The sequence below is a fragment of the Haplochromis burtoni genome, unplaced genomic scaffold, assembly GCF_018398535.1.
Source record: "Haplochromis burtoni strain Fernald_Lab_line unplaced genomic scaffold, NCSU_Asbu1 Contig_18, whole genome shotgun sequence".
In the NCBI taxonomy this organism is placed as follows: domain Eukaryota; kingdom Metazoa; phylum Chordata; class Actinopteri; order Cichliformes; family Cichlidae; genus Haplochromis; species Haplochromis burtoni.
In genome coordinates, this window is record NW_024582379.1 from 2161946 (window position 1) to 2177178 (window position 15233).

A 15233-nucleotide genomic window follows, 5' to 3' on the forward strand; every position below is an offset into this window, starting at 1 on the left:
CCACAGATTAGAGAGTCTAAGGTTTAGACTGCTGACCTCAGCCAGACACTGTTAAAGTTTGGAGTTTTTTCAGAACAATAAATGTTGGCTCGTTAATGCTTCTGATGCTATTGCTCTATCTTAATTAAGTGGGAAATGTCTGCATGACAGCATGAGAAACTTAACATCATTTCATATAACACGCTCTAATAAGGCCTAATTTAGGGCATCAGGTTATTCTAACTCTAGTTCTCTGATGCTCAGGTCACTACATAGTCTGCAAAACCCTGACGGCACCAGTCTGTCTGAAACTCAGCAGCATTTTGTGATCTTAACTCTGTGCTCATTAAATAATTCATCAGACACACACCCCCTCTTGAACACAAAAAGCGTTAGAACTAAAACCTTAAAAGGGCTAAATGGTAGCAGAGCATCATGAGGAAGAAACTATTTTTGGGAAGGCGGGTACATCTCATCCCCTTTAATCCTGGAACAGAAATGTCTTTCAGCTGAGAATTGAATGGCAAATATCACAGCAAAAAAAATCTAAAACCTCAAAGGTCTGTGTCCTCAGTCACTAGTGTGCTTGCTTAAAGAAAATTAAACTTGAATGAGCATCATTTTATTCATAATCACATACATAACTGCCTACTGTGGGTTCTGTGTTTTGTGAAGTGCAGGTGAAGACTTTCTGCCTGTTGAGCTGTACCATGTACTGCTTCCTGTTCAACCTAGTGAGCCAGTTCTGTAAAATACTGCAGGTAGCAGCACAAAGTCAGAAAAAGAAAATGTCAACTCAGAACAGGCAAGTTTGTCATTAGCTGCAAGTTTCAGTTCATTTCCAAACTAAAATTAAACTTTCGCGAGTTGCAAGTTGACCTGAGGCCAAAATGGCAGCCCTGTCCTCATTTTCTGACAAGACCTCAGCACTGAGCGGAGATAAACCAAAACCCTGGAGGGACCCAGAGGAGGAAGCAACACAAATAACTACAGTTACAATACAAGGATTTGGATGAGCTAGAGGGAGCCGTGGGCATTGTCTGGCTTTAGTCAGCTACTTTCTGCTTCTTTTGAAACTGTTCCTTGGGTGTGGATGACATTTCTCAGAACAGAGAAGGGGGAAAAACACTTCAAATGTTTCCACAAAGTTTTCCTTCTTCTGCCTTTTGTTCAAAGTTTAAATCTCCTCTTCCCCTAGGAAGGAAGGAAGAAAAGAAGGAAGGAAGGAAGGAAGGAAGGAAGGAAGAAAGAAAGGAGAGGAGGGAAAAGGCTCAGACCAAAGAGGAGAAAGATGAGAGAGGGTGAGGAAGTGACAGATGCAAGACAACGTAAAAGAAGAACACGCACGGACACACGAGAGCGCTGAGGAAAAAGGAGGTTCTTTTCATGTGGTGAAATAACCCTGCTGTGACACTATGACATAAGCCTCACATTCATTCATGCACTCAGATAAAGTAACCCATATGCACGCTTTTGGCACAAATGCAACATAGATTACAGAACATACCATAATGCACAGTATATTTCAACAGCAGGCGATGATGGTGTAACTGATGGCAATAAAACAGCAAAACTTGAAAAAAAAAAAAAAAAAGATGCACATAGAAACAACAATAATTGTGGCATCATATAATCATGTGTGCTCCCGTGTTTTGGTTTTTACTGTGCAATTAATGCAATAACTCAGAAAAGAGCGCTTTTAAAATGCATAGCCATATTCTGAGAACAAAAATGCAAAACATTAAATCGTTTTCCAAATACATCCCCAGCCAACTCATTGAGTTACAACCAATTTGGTACAAAGATGATTAGGCTGAGAGATGAGCATTTTGTGAGGATAATGGGGATATAATGAATTGTTACAACTGTACAGGTGGCTTTTCCCGCCTTCCTCAAACTCCAACTGCCAAAATATCAGACATGGTCCAAGACAGTGATGGGAAATAAAAAAACTGCCAGAAGCACAACTGCTACTGCATATGGAGACACAGTTTCTATCCACGCTCCTACTTTAACTGCCAAATTAACCGTTCAGAGCCTGTGAGTGTGTGTGTGTGTGTTGGCTGCCCTGCATTCACACCCCCTTGTATGCTAGTGTTGAACAGGATAGAGACACTTGTCCCTTAGTGTACTGTGTCTGTGTCTTTCTCCTATTATTGGCGCTCTGATTTAGCCACATGTCATTGGACACTGAGCCAGTTTGTGTTCGGAAAAACCGTTACTGCACAACTACACCAGCTGTGCCTCGGGGATGAGATGATGATGGCAACCGAAAAAGAAAAAGAGCAAAGAAAAAAGAAAAAGCAGAAATATGCCTGAGGTGACTGGATGGGACTATCTCAAATCAAATTTGTTGGATCGCAGTCTTTGATTTGAAACACCTGTCTCGCATTGTGGCCTTTTAATAGTCTTCATAAAATCGTGGCTTCTGCTCATATGAGCCAGTTCTCCAAAGAGTCCATTCTACTATCACTGTGAAAAGAGAGCTAATCTGTGCCTTTGTTGCAAGCTCAGAATGAAACAAAGACTGTGTGGGCCCCCCCAAAACTTCATGAAGACTCTAAAGCCACAGTAACAATCTGCCACGCATGAAAAATAAACAGCTCCTTGACCTAAAATGTCCAAATATAAAAGCAAAGAACTGGAGCTGGTAAGTGGTGAAAAAGGAAAAAAGATAGCAATTATAAAATCAAGAGCCTACTGAAAAGATGTGCAGCTCAAAACAATACTTTTAATTTTAATAGAAACCTTTATCGTGGCTGTTGGATCCTTTTATGATTAATCAGTAGTCATTCATTAAATCCACAAACTTTTTTATTAGATTTCTTTTATAGATTTGTGGTTAAAAGTAGTTCTGAAGAACTAGAGTTCAGACTGAGTTATTTACTATAGAAAGGCAACTTTCTATAGTAAACGTCAGTGTTATTTAATACTGAAATAATTGACTGATGTTCAATTTGTTTTTGACTTTTTTCCATGCGGAGCTATTTTAGCTTTTCTCAACTAAAGCATGCGTAGGTGGCTGCGACCGTGTACAATTACATCTAGATTACATCAGCTGTCAGATGACGGCAGAGAGCCCCAGTGTTCATCCTACTTGACGCAGATCACAGATAATGATGCGACACTGCACTGTTTCATGACCAAATGTTCCCCACTTTTAATTAAAACGTATGTTTTGATTATTTTTAAGCATCTAAAATGACAATTAAAAAATAAAACACTGAATCTTTGACTAAAACAATAAAACACTGACTTTTTAAATGTTGTCCAGTTTCAGAAATATACAGTGCAGTATCTCCAAAAAGCCTGTCAAAATTAGTTAAATATTAATATTTAGTCAGGACCAGAATTGTGTTATATCATCACTTTGAGTTGCCAGTTTTGTGTCCTCATATTAGAACTGAAATTTCAAGACAGTAAGTGACAGCACAATGTGTGTCTTAAGGGTATTTTTCAGAAATTGTATCATAGAACTACAGAAATACTTGAGGATAAAATTATGAAATGCCATCAAGTAAAGTGCATACGATATTAAGCACAGGGTGTGGGCCTAAAATTGAGAGAATGAGACATTTCAAGGTCAACCCAAGGAGAGGATTGTTGTGTTGTTAATAAAAATCACTAAATCTTGTAATGGACCCCAGCAAGCCTGAGAGTTTTAAAAAAAACAAGTAGACAAGCATCAAGTTATGACACATACACACATGCATGAACACATACACTCAAAGCCTGTGTGGGAAGAAATCAATGAAAACAAAGCATTGCTGAAATGTGCTATAAACAACAGCAAAAAGCAAGTCAGTAGGTCTTTACTTTTATAGCTGCACTGCTGAGTCACAATGTGAAGCACCCACAATAAAAACCAACTGAGGTTGCTGAGACACTGTACGAGACACCATCTTTAATCTCTCAGTCATTCAAAACAACTAAAGCCGTCACCCATTGACCTCATCAGCACCCCACTTAATTTTAAGCCTCTTTGGAAAGAGCCTTTCCTAAAAAGTAATATCTGATTATCTCCGCCAGCTGCTGACTCAATGGCTGGCAGCAAACGGTTGACCCTTGAATCTTTTTTTTAAGCTTTTTAAGCATAAAGGCTATTGGTGCGATAAGTAAAAGTGAAAAAATAAAAAGAAATAACTTTGATAAAGTCAACAAATTTAAAATCCTACTCTTCATTCGGAGAGGTGAGTTTGCTAAGCTAGAGTCGTGATTTGTCAGAAGTATTTTTGAGTAGTGTTGTGTTTGAATGCCTTCCTTCACAGGCCCACCTATTTCTTAAAGTAGCTTTTTTTGTTGGGTTTTTAACTTTTGATATATTTTTAATCTATTTTTAAAGTAAAATAAAAACCACTTTTTGACTAGCACGCCTGTACCTGTGTGTCCTTTGCTGGTTCCATTGCAGACTGATTAACAAAAACCATATTTACTGTTGCAGGGTAACAGAATTTTGTTTGACTGTTAGCTGTTCAGTTTTAACACTGCGAAATAAAAGGCACACAAAGATGGAATATTTTAGACCAGCACTGTAAACCACCCACTTATGTCCTTTGAAGTGTTGCCTTACTTTAGCATAACTTTCAGTTACATTTTTCCTCATTATCTGAGACGTTGCTTGATCTTGCTCTAGTTTTCCTGCTCTAGATGTTCTTTAGACTACCTGAGTAGGTTACATCTTAATTTCTGATATCTTTAGCCTGCACATAAAGCTAGTGAATCACTGACTGGTCTAAACTGCAGCTAATTTTGATACAGATCAGTGCTGCCTTTTCTGTTTGGAGCCAGGAACAACCAAGGGTTGTTGCTTTTCAGACTCCCATCTTCCTCAGACCAAATCAAACATTAGCTCACTAGAAACATTAATCAGTGACAATCTACAAATAGACTGATGAATAGGGTACTTTAACTACATGGTAACTGGTAGTCTTGTATAATCAAGTGAAAACATTAACTCTTTAAACACTGCACAAATACATGTCTCCAATTCAGAAGCTCCAAGTCCAAGATGTGGTTAGTCTAGGAGCCATGAGGAGATGCAACTGACAGCTGTCAATCAACAGTCACGTGAAAGGCATCAAAGCTTTTATCCTTTATTAGATAATTTTCATAACTACACAAATTTACCTATAAACAAACAAACAAAAAAGTCAACTGACTCCATATTTGATTGTGACCTAATACACTGTAGAACAAATGAGGCTATTTTTGTTCATCTTTAACGGCCTCAGCTGTGAGTTAGGCTTTCCAAACTATTCATATGAGACATAAGGCCTTTCTTTGTGTTACTTTAAAAACAGCTAAAGTGCAACGCGCTGTTCTAGGATATTTGTCATCAGACTTGAATGTTTCAGTATATTTTGGCACTAGACTTTATTTCCACATTGGCTACAGCCCCAAGTGGCAGCTGCCGCTCCAGTCATAACCTCAAAACAAGCCAAGTAACACAGACTTCATAGAGTGACCTTCAACTTTTAGTGTTTTGTTTAATCAAATTACGTTTCTCTCAGAGAACTGTCAGAAAGGTGATCCCTCTATCGCCTCCCCCCCCCCTCAATCCCTAGCCTGTCTCACTCTTCTATGATCACCTTTTTCCCTGATGAACAAAAGATTTCACAAAGCAAGACTTTCTTTTTTTAATGTAAAGTCATTATTCTCTCTCCTTTGTCTCCACTCTCCACCTACAAGTACCTTCCTACCTGTGTTCCTCTGGGGGAGGTGTTGGTGGAAAAAAAAATGCTGTGTGCATGGATAATTCTGGAATATAACAATGTGATATTTCATCTGCACGCGCACACAAACACACTCGCCGGACACAGAAAACGTGCCTTGTCAGCGAAGTACTGCCCATATTCATTAGCCACTTAGAATGCTGTGTTCAAATGAATCAAAGTAAACTGCTTACACGTAATCTTGTCACCCGCAGAGTAAAATATACCACGTCTGTTATTACATTGGTGTGGAGCCAAAATGAGTCAATGGCCTTGCAGTACCATATGGGTGTCTAGTGTACAGAGTATATTTGTGTGTGTACAAGTTTCTACCTACTGCAATAAATGCTAACAGAATAAGCTGCTGTCATTTGTGCACATTATTATCTGTGCATGTGTGTTATGTATTTGTTTTTCATAAGCCTACAAGGGGAATAACACAGTGAATTACATCATATCTATAGCGAGCAATGGCCGACCAAAAGTGGTGGTTTTTGGGGGGGTTCTACAACACACACTAAATCCTTTTTTCTTTTTTTCACTGCATCCTACTGAATTACAATGTACGCTTTCAAGAAAGGCTTCTATGCGCGTTTGTTTGTGTACACGGATATGTGCAAAATGCAAGCGTAAGCCTAGGAGGTAAAAATTTGCAGTGGCGATTATAGTAATTATGGTTTCAGGTTTTTTGGATATTCCTTTAGATGGACCACTAGATTACCAGGCAGTTTTGGCAAAGAAAGAGGGAGAGTGGGGAAAAGAAAAGAGTTACTGTTGGGGAAGGGGTGGACTGAGGGAGCAAGGGAGAGAGGAAAACTTTCAGAAGACAGGGAGAAGGAGAGCAAGAAAGAAGGAGAGAGAGCAACAAAAAGGGAGAAGAGAGAATGTAGTGGCGAAAGATAGGAAGACGAGAGAGACTAATCCTTCAGGCAGCTTCCAAACACTACTCAGCCTGCTCACTCACTCCCTCCTCCTCCCTGTTCTCCTCCCCCCCATCTCGCTCTCCGCTCTCGACCAAGAGTTGAATGGACTTTTACAGTGCAGCTTTGTTTCCCGTCAAAAAGGAGCATGAATGTCAAATTCTCAAAAAAGAAAAGAAAGAAAGAAATAAAGAGAACACCTTCTTATGCTGTTCCTTCACTTCCCTTCTCTAATCCAACACACTCTCTTTCATCGTGTCTCCATTTCCCTGTGTTTCCCTATGTTTGTCCTTTCTTCTCTGCTCCCTCACTCTCACGCTCTCAGTATAGGACAAAGCTCATAACAAGCTTTCAGCAGAGACAAAAAGGACCCGGGACCCAGCCTCGTGGACCCCCTGTCGCGGCATGTCGTCTTTTCTCAATGGCAGCTTAATTACATATTCATGGCAACACAAATAAGACACTCTTGCTCCAACACACAAACACGCCACTCGGCCAAAACACCCAACATCCATCTGCTGGTCGTGTGTCTGCCCTCAAGAAACTGTTCTTCCAAAAGAGAGCAACACATATGTGGAAGTGTCTCGCCTCATATTCGCCTGTTTGAAGGAGGGACACTTGTGTAATGCAGCCACACAAAAGTTTAAGCGCTGCAAACATCTGTGATATTGTTAAAAAAAATAAAATAAGATACACACATTTTAAATGTGCAGCCTGTCTTTAATATGTGCACCAAGCAAGCAAAAAATAAAAAATAAAATCTGGAGACGGAGCAGACTGTAGCTTTGGCATGAATCCAAACAAAGTGTCAAAGACAGACACGGGAGGGGGCGAGGGATTAAGCTGAAGAGGCAGAAGTTGTTGGGTCCAGCCCCCCCACAGGAAGATGAAACAAAGGTGTCCTATAATCGCTTGTCTCCAATAAGTGAAGCTTGCTGCTTGTTGTTTCTGAAGCAAATAAACCAACCCGTGCTATTTACTGGAGGTTTTACAGTATCAAATAAAAAGAATATATAGACCATGAAAAGCCTCTGCTGGCGGCTGCAGACACAGGCAAGGCCTTAAAACAAAGAGATTCAGGGTGAGATTTCAATGAAGAGCAGCTGGCATAGTGTGGAGCTCCATTTCTCTACCTGTCTCGTTCCTTCCTTTCAATTCCATTTATCTGTACTGGACCCGTAGGAGAAGGCGTTTGTGTGTGTGTGTGCGTGTGTGTGTGTGCGTGTGTGTGTGTCTCAATGTGTAGGCAAACTCTCTCTCCCTCTCTCTGCCAGATAGATGAGTTTCTGTGACCACACACACACAAAAAATACAAAATGTCCTGCTGCTTGTGGGCCCCGTTCAGAAGCACAACAATATGTCCACTGTTTTGGCTACACTCTAATTAAACAGCATAAATCTAAGTAGAGAAAGACGCTGAGTGGTGAGAGACGGCAGCAGCAGGGGAACAAAATAATAAAAAATGACAAAGATTTACAAGGCAAACAGCATGTCAGAGGTAGCAGATGGGAAAGAAGAAAAACAGGACAGAGAATAGGAGAAATGGGGACATATGACAAGAGGGAAGAGCCGAGACATGGACAACAGCACAAAAATCTGTGGCCCGGCACTGAGTGGCAGGGATTCACCAAGTCCAACTGTTTACTACTGGGATCAGAAATGCAGAGTTTCATAAGCAGCAACTTAATCACAAATGACCTTTTTTTGGCCTTAGAAAACAAATTCTATAGGATGTTTCTTTACAAAAGGTCATTCACTTTTTTGTTGTTTTTTTACAACTCAACCCGATCTGCCCATGTGCAGCTAATTTTCATACAGTTTCTGAATGCATTTTTTCCCTTGCTGGTGGAGCATAATTAACAAATTTTAAAGATAAAACAGTCAAACAGGGTTATCATTTTCCTGAGTGCAGGATTCCATGGGACCAACGGGAACTATATAGTAGGCCATTGATTGAGAACAAACGGCGTTTTCTCAGTACAACCACCCTACACACAGAGACACGCACACGGGCACAGACGCAGCTAACAAAAACAAAAAGCCTGGAAATGAGAGCACCAAATGAGGCCTTAGGTTTCTCAGACCATGAAAAATTCATAATTCCAGATCTTTACATGAAACTCTAGAAGGAATTAGGCCTAACAGCGGGAGACGCTGGGAATCGGTTTCAGAATATTTTACTTTCTCTTTTTCGTCTTTTCTCTAGCTCAGGCTCTCTCTCTCTCTAGTAAACATGCACGTTCACACAGACACAAATGCACACAGCAGAACACAAGCGCACACACAGGGATGCATTCTTATGTTCCATCCTGGGTTTTCCCCTGCGGAGAGTAAGATACTAAATGGTGCAAGTGGTGTCTGGCGTGACGCAGTTTGTCGACACAGCCTTTTGAAAACCGCACTTCTTCAGAAAGAAGGATTTCTTGTCTTCTTTCCTCAAAGAAAAACACGCCTGCAAAGTTCTCTGCTGCTACACAAACAACTCGAGTTCGGGCTCTTGATTCTCGAAATAGGTTGAGCTGTAATTGCTATGTGTTGATGTACTGAAGGTGGACGGCATTTTCACAGTGCAACATAAAATGTACTCAGTGAATAGATGAGCAGCCATGGCCCACAGGCAAGCAGGGAAAAAAAGGTGAGTAAAATCCATTCAGCAACTAACAGAAGACACTGACTGAAAGGATAGAGATAGAGAAAAGGTGGGTGGTAAAAAAAAAAGTCTCATCACTGGTCACACTTAAAGAGAGAGTCTATGAAACACACGGATGAGTAAGCAAGGATAAGATTTTTTTTTTTTTTTTTAAGAAAAAGGCAGAGAGCAAGGGAAATCTGCCATCACTAGGCTACTGCTAGCAGCAGGAGGGTCTTCGATACAAAACAACCCCAGACACAGTCAAAGACTTCCTTTCACACACTCCCATGAACGCCTGTCCGCGCACACAAGCCATGCACATAGAGTATGCTCACACACACAACACACAGAAAGCAAACAGAATGCTGCACTGTCTGAGTGAAAAAAAATATCTTTCTGTGTGTGTGTGTGTGTGTGTGTGTGTGTGTGTGTGTGTGTGTGTGTGTGTGTGTGTGTGTGTGTGTGTGTGTGTGTGTGTGTGTGTGTGTCTGCATATGGCAGTAAGTGTGACAGTCAGTGAGCTTGTCCAGTCCTAGTGGAGTGATCAAAGCTAGTACAAACCACCCAGAGAGATCTCCCTTCCTCATCCATTCATCCTTTCGCTTTCTCACTTTATCTCCCTCCATCTCTCTCTCACACCCTCTGATGCAGAAACGCCATCATATTTACCACGCAGAATCTGCTCAACCAATTGCACAGCGCTGGCTTGAGCAGCACAGCCAATCAAAGTGGCCTATTTAGTTCCAATAATTCCCAGCTGCCCCCCTACAAGCACTGAACCCTGGATGGCGGCACTACACCATAGGACAGGGACATAGCATAATGGGAGACAGCATGGGAGCCCTGGCAATATTATAATGCCGAATGTGCACACACACATGCAATGAAACGCCACATGAGCTCGGAACTCTATGACAGTGCCAAGTTCTCACAAACGCGCAAACACACACACACTCCACAGGAGTTCTCTGAAACCGTCCCCAACCTGCCAAGTTTATGAATGCACACAGCTCACAGGAGTCGTGTAAGCCCAACTTTACAGTTCTGTACCAACGCATTCACATACATATGCAACTACACACCAACAGTTCTCTGTAGCTATAGAGCACAGCTTTAAACGAAGTGAGAAAGCATCCTGAAATAGATCTGAATGTTCAGTTTAAAGAAACGTGTAAGCTGTAACACAACAAGCTCCCACACAAATGCACGAAAAGTTAAATTGTAGAACCTAGCTACACAGCACCTGAGTCATTGTGGGGGTTTTTTAAAAAGTGGACTTCTGAGACTTTGTGCAGCAATCTTGACATCCATTCATTCCAGATCAAATGTAAGGGGGCTTAGCTAATGGCTTTAAAAGGCACAACTACTTGCACTCAAGCTGGCATGAGAGGATTTCAACTAACACTCTCCTCTGATTGTACTGTATGTGCACATGTCAGTGTGTGCACAAGCGGCTTTGTGTATGAGAGACTTCTCCACAGCCCAATACACTTTCTACCGTGCTGCACAGCTAGGAGAGACGTCTGCAGGCCAGATTAAATGACTGAGAGCTAAAAAAATGAATGAATAAATCAAAGGTTCATAATTAAAAGCTTAAGGGAGAACTAAATGTGAAGTAAAATAACTTGGCTTGAACCCTTTGTGTGAAATAAGTGTACTCAAAATGGATTTAAAAAAAAGAAAAAAGAAAAAAGAAAACAAAACAGCTTCCCTCTATTTGAGAAACCTTTGTGATTCATTACGATCAGATTTGAATCAAAAGCAGCGCCAGCATCATTCCCACAAACACCATCATCCTGAACATCGTTAGTCATGACTTCAAAAACAAACTCTGCTATTAAACTCGCCAAAAACCACATATTCCACTGTGGAGTACAAACTAGAGACCAACAGCTGGCCCTAAGACATTCAATGATGCATGAGCAGCAATGAACGGCAGAATAATCTGGTTAGAACAACTGGATGTATTTTCCTGTTCCATATACACCGGAACAATGTTTGGGATTTGAAGGAGGTTCTCTCCCACTGATCCACAGACAGGATCAGCTAGGTACACAAAGACACCCCCCCTCCTTCAGTTAAGTTGTGCTTGTGTGTTTTACCCCATTCAATAGAACAGCTAATGAGGTGACTCCTCTCACACAAGGAAACGACTTCAGAGACACGAGCCAAGTTGGTTGTGAACAGTGAAAGAAAAAACACACACATAACAGCTACGCCAACTGGATGCGGAAGAGGAGAAGCAGAGGATTCAAAAGCTTTTTTTCTTTTAAATGAGGGCAGAATGCGAGAAAAACGACACTTTTCAGGACTGTGAAAATATACAAGTTTCTTCTCCCTTAACACGCATCAACAGTTTAAGCTTCCAATTATCAGATTTTACAATGAAAGTTAAATTGAGCCGCGTATTGGCACCGATGTGCAATTTATCAAAGGTTGGTGAAACCCTGCTCAAATCGTGCCCCCTAAATTGAAATGTATCGATTTAACAGTAAACCAATGGAGAACGGTTATAATGAATGTTAGCGGCAGTTACTGAAAAGCTGTTCCCCAGGGCAATGAGAGAAAGGTGGCAGCAACATCATGTCCAATTACTACCCAGATTCGGCACAAAAACCTGAGGCTAATCTGTAATGTCAATACTAATGTATGCACTACATCCTTGTGTAGCATATGACAGTTACTCTAGGGGATACTCTAGGAGTTTTTCAAGTGGAATTATTAGTTATATGGCAGAGGCTGAAGCTTTGCGTCAATTCTTTATAAGAAACTATAGGGTCATAGCTAAATAGAAGACAAACATCGAGCAAGAGTGGCTTTAAGAAGGTCAGCTTTTAAAAAGGTGGTGGTGAATAAAGCTGTGTCGTAAAACAGCACCGGGGCTGGGCATTAATTCTTTTGGAGGAACATTAACAGGGCACAAGTTCTCCCTGAGAAGGTCAATAAGAATGTGAAAGCTGGAAAGATGCGTCTGGTTTCAGCATTTTCACGAATCCCCCATGGTTCGTGATAAGTTAAAAAAAAAATCCTATCCAGGAGAGCATCCGGTTAAAAGTTGGGCTGCTTGCAGTGTATGACCCGCGACATTCCCCACAAACACCGGCCATAGTGGGTGGTTGCTTCTCACTCTTCAGAAATATCACTTTAATATCCCCGTTATGCTTCACTAGGGCGTATAGTAAGTAACGGCTCTAATACTCAGCACCGAAACATCTTTACATTATGTGTTTGCGCTATCTTTGGATTCTGCTTAATCCTGCTGGGCTGACGATCTGCTGGTATTACAGTCCTCACTTTCAGCCCATTCCTTCTGCCTCCTTTCCGATTGCGTTATGAGATCCATAAGACTGTAATTGCCTTTAACCTTCTGGCGGCGCAGTGTTCGTGACTTCTGATCGGTCTTTCAATCGGAGCAATGGACCTTCGTTAATTTTAACGAAGTACTGCGCAATTAATGCACTAGTCGCCCAATCAGAGATTCTCCAGCCCTGCCTGCCCTTCACGGTGTTTTCACATTAATGTAACTGCATCTGCGCATAGTTCATTTGTCCGCTCAGAACTGAAACAGAACTGGCAGAAAATCCCCGCAATATTCTGTTCTGCCCGCGAGGTCCCACGATACTGCTCGCGAGTTTTGCAATTATATTCCTATTTATTTGGTTCTCAATAGTGGGTCAAGTGCACGTTTCTCTGTGTATTAAGTCTAATTTTTAAGTCGTTTTTCTACACAGCAGGCTATCGTTTTCGGTCTTCCCGGATTAATTAGCCTATTAGTCGTATTTCCCTGGGAAGAAAAAAAAGTGGGCTGTGAGTTTAGCTGCTTTTCAGCACACTTCAAGCGGCCAAGAAAATGCGCATACACAGTTTACACATTAAGATGCTGACCATATACTAAGCTAGTCTTCTGCTCCAAGTCAATTTAAATGGAAATATGGCCAAAAAAGTATATCTCCTTGTTGAGGGGATACTTCTCTGGGTCTACTAATTGACATGCCGCCCATACCACTTAAACGCACCTCGGCAGTGAAGGAGAAGGCCCATCACTTTCAAACGTGCAAGGTGTAATTAAAGCGCTTGACAGAAGACGCGCTCTCACGCCTTACCTTGAGCGACTCCTGCGTGTATTAGCACCAGGACAATCAGGATCCTCGGCGTGGCGCTCATTCTCACCAGGCTGGAGCTCCCGAGTACTATTCCACTTCTCTGTCCACTTTTACCCATTACAGGCAACGCGTAATACACATAAACTCCTCCGTCCACGGTGGGTGAAACGAGAACCCACCCCCCAACACGTCCTCCACAACAGGATCTGCTGGTTGATCAAACGTGTCCAAGACCAAAGCGGCTGGTGTGTAACTTCTAGTCCCGATGTCTAAGTCCGTCTCAAAAGGCGCGGGGCGAGCTGTGATAGCAGAGGTGGAAACAGCCACGGGCTCCCTTCACTCGTGTCAGCGGCACTGCTGCCTTGCCACTAAGCTCTCTCCGTGCGTTCTCTCCTTCTCCACCGTCTCTGTTTACGCAGAGAGAAATGCCACCGCCCTCTGGCTACCATGCGAGACCATGTTTCTCCCTCTCTTCTCTTCTTTGCTTCCCTTTCCCTGTCTTTCGTGAACGTACACACGAAAATACGAAATGCAGATAAAATCTCAGCTCACGCGTTTCACTTTTAATGACACGTCTGAACAGCGTTGTGCTCGTGGCAGGTGCGTACTTTCACTCTAAAGACGTTGAACAGACTTTAAAGAACCTTGTATTTCCTCCTAGATGCTAAAATTTAGGAGAGAGGGAGTAGTTTAACTTTTTTTTTTTACTTTCTGGGATTTTTTTATTGACCATCTATTGATTGCACGTGTACGAGTTTGTGCGCCTTCAAAATCTGTCAGTGTGGAGCAAAGCAAGGATAGGGTTTCTCGAGAGCTTAGTTTACCGACTAATGCCTGCCCCCTGACGGCCACGTCCGTTGGACCTGCATGAAGACATATCAGTGAGAGGTATAATTCAACAACAGCTTCTTTTATTGCTATTGGGTTAAACAGAATAGATGACTTATTTGATATTCGCAAGGAATAACTGATTGTGCCTGTGACTGTTCGCTTTTCCCTCATTATTTTGACCACATTTCTGCCCCTCTAGTGCCAGGTGCGTGTACCATAAATCCAAGTGTTGTTGTGACCCTCGGACTCAGTTGCTCTTTGAACTACTGAACATCCACTTCTTCGTGATGTGCATCATATTAAAGCAGACTACTAGAAATAAGTGATCACTTGCCATAGAGACGAGCACAGGAATTTATTCAAAAATGAATGCCTGAATGTAAGATTTTATTAAAAGCAAAATGAGAGACCGTTCACCTTAAAAGGAGAACTCCTTCAGTGCCACTTCCCATAGATGTGCTAGAGAATAATGAACTTTCAAATAAAATTATGCAGTAGCAATAACCACTTGAATTTTGCACTGCAATCCTTTAATAGTTCTACATGTGCGGACTTAAGTGTCAAAACTTTTTACAAGGCTACATCTAGATTCTTATTCCATTTTGTCAAAAGTACAACCAGGTATCATGTGCATCTTTAAGCACTATATGTAACCAGTGTCACCTTAAAGTAGCTGAATAATAAGGAGGAAAAATGCTTAAGTCACTAACAGACTCAAAATAAACTCTACACACATATCAGTATGTGTGTTTCCAGCACGCACACACACACACACTTACGGCTACCATAACTCTCGACAGTGTTGCTGTGCAGTCATTTGAGCAGCACAGCCTGGATCATGCATTGTAAATGGCAATAGTAAAATATGCGCTTGGTGCCATTTGTCACCACAGCAGCCCTGCAGCTCAGTGACTACCAGTGGAAGTAGCTGCTACCCACAGGGACCTGTAAAAGCCTTTTTATTCTGCCACTTTATTGGGAATGGGAAAGCAATAAGTTACCCAAGAAACATATGGCACACTTAGATATGGATCAGGACTTACCCCAGCAACAGTCA

The 15233-nt window shown here is 41.6% G+C and overlaps 1 protein-coding gene across 2 annotated transcripts in view; it reads right to left on the reverse strand.

Moving 5' to 3' along the window:
- The window catches only part of LOC102309063 (netrin receptor UNC5C), a 181502-nt gene extending 167596 nt beyond the window's left edge, over nucleotides 1-13906 (reverse strand). Inside the window, exon 1 of one of the 2 annotated variants that reach the window (XM_005916218.3) lies at nucleotides 13346-13906. In XM_005916218.3, the coding sequence (XP_005916280.1) occupies nucleotides 13346-13463 (118 nt within the window). In that variant the 5' untranslated portion in view covers nucleotides 13464-13906. The remainder of the gene's footprint in view (nucleotides 1-13345) is intronic. The other variant, XM_005916219.3, reaches the window with a different exon arrangement.
- Nucleotides 13907-15233: the final 1327 nt, after the last annotated feature.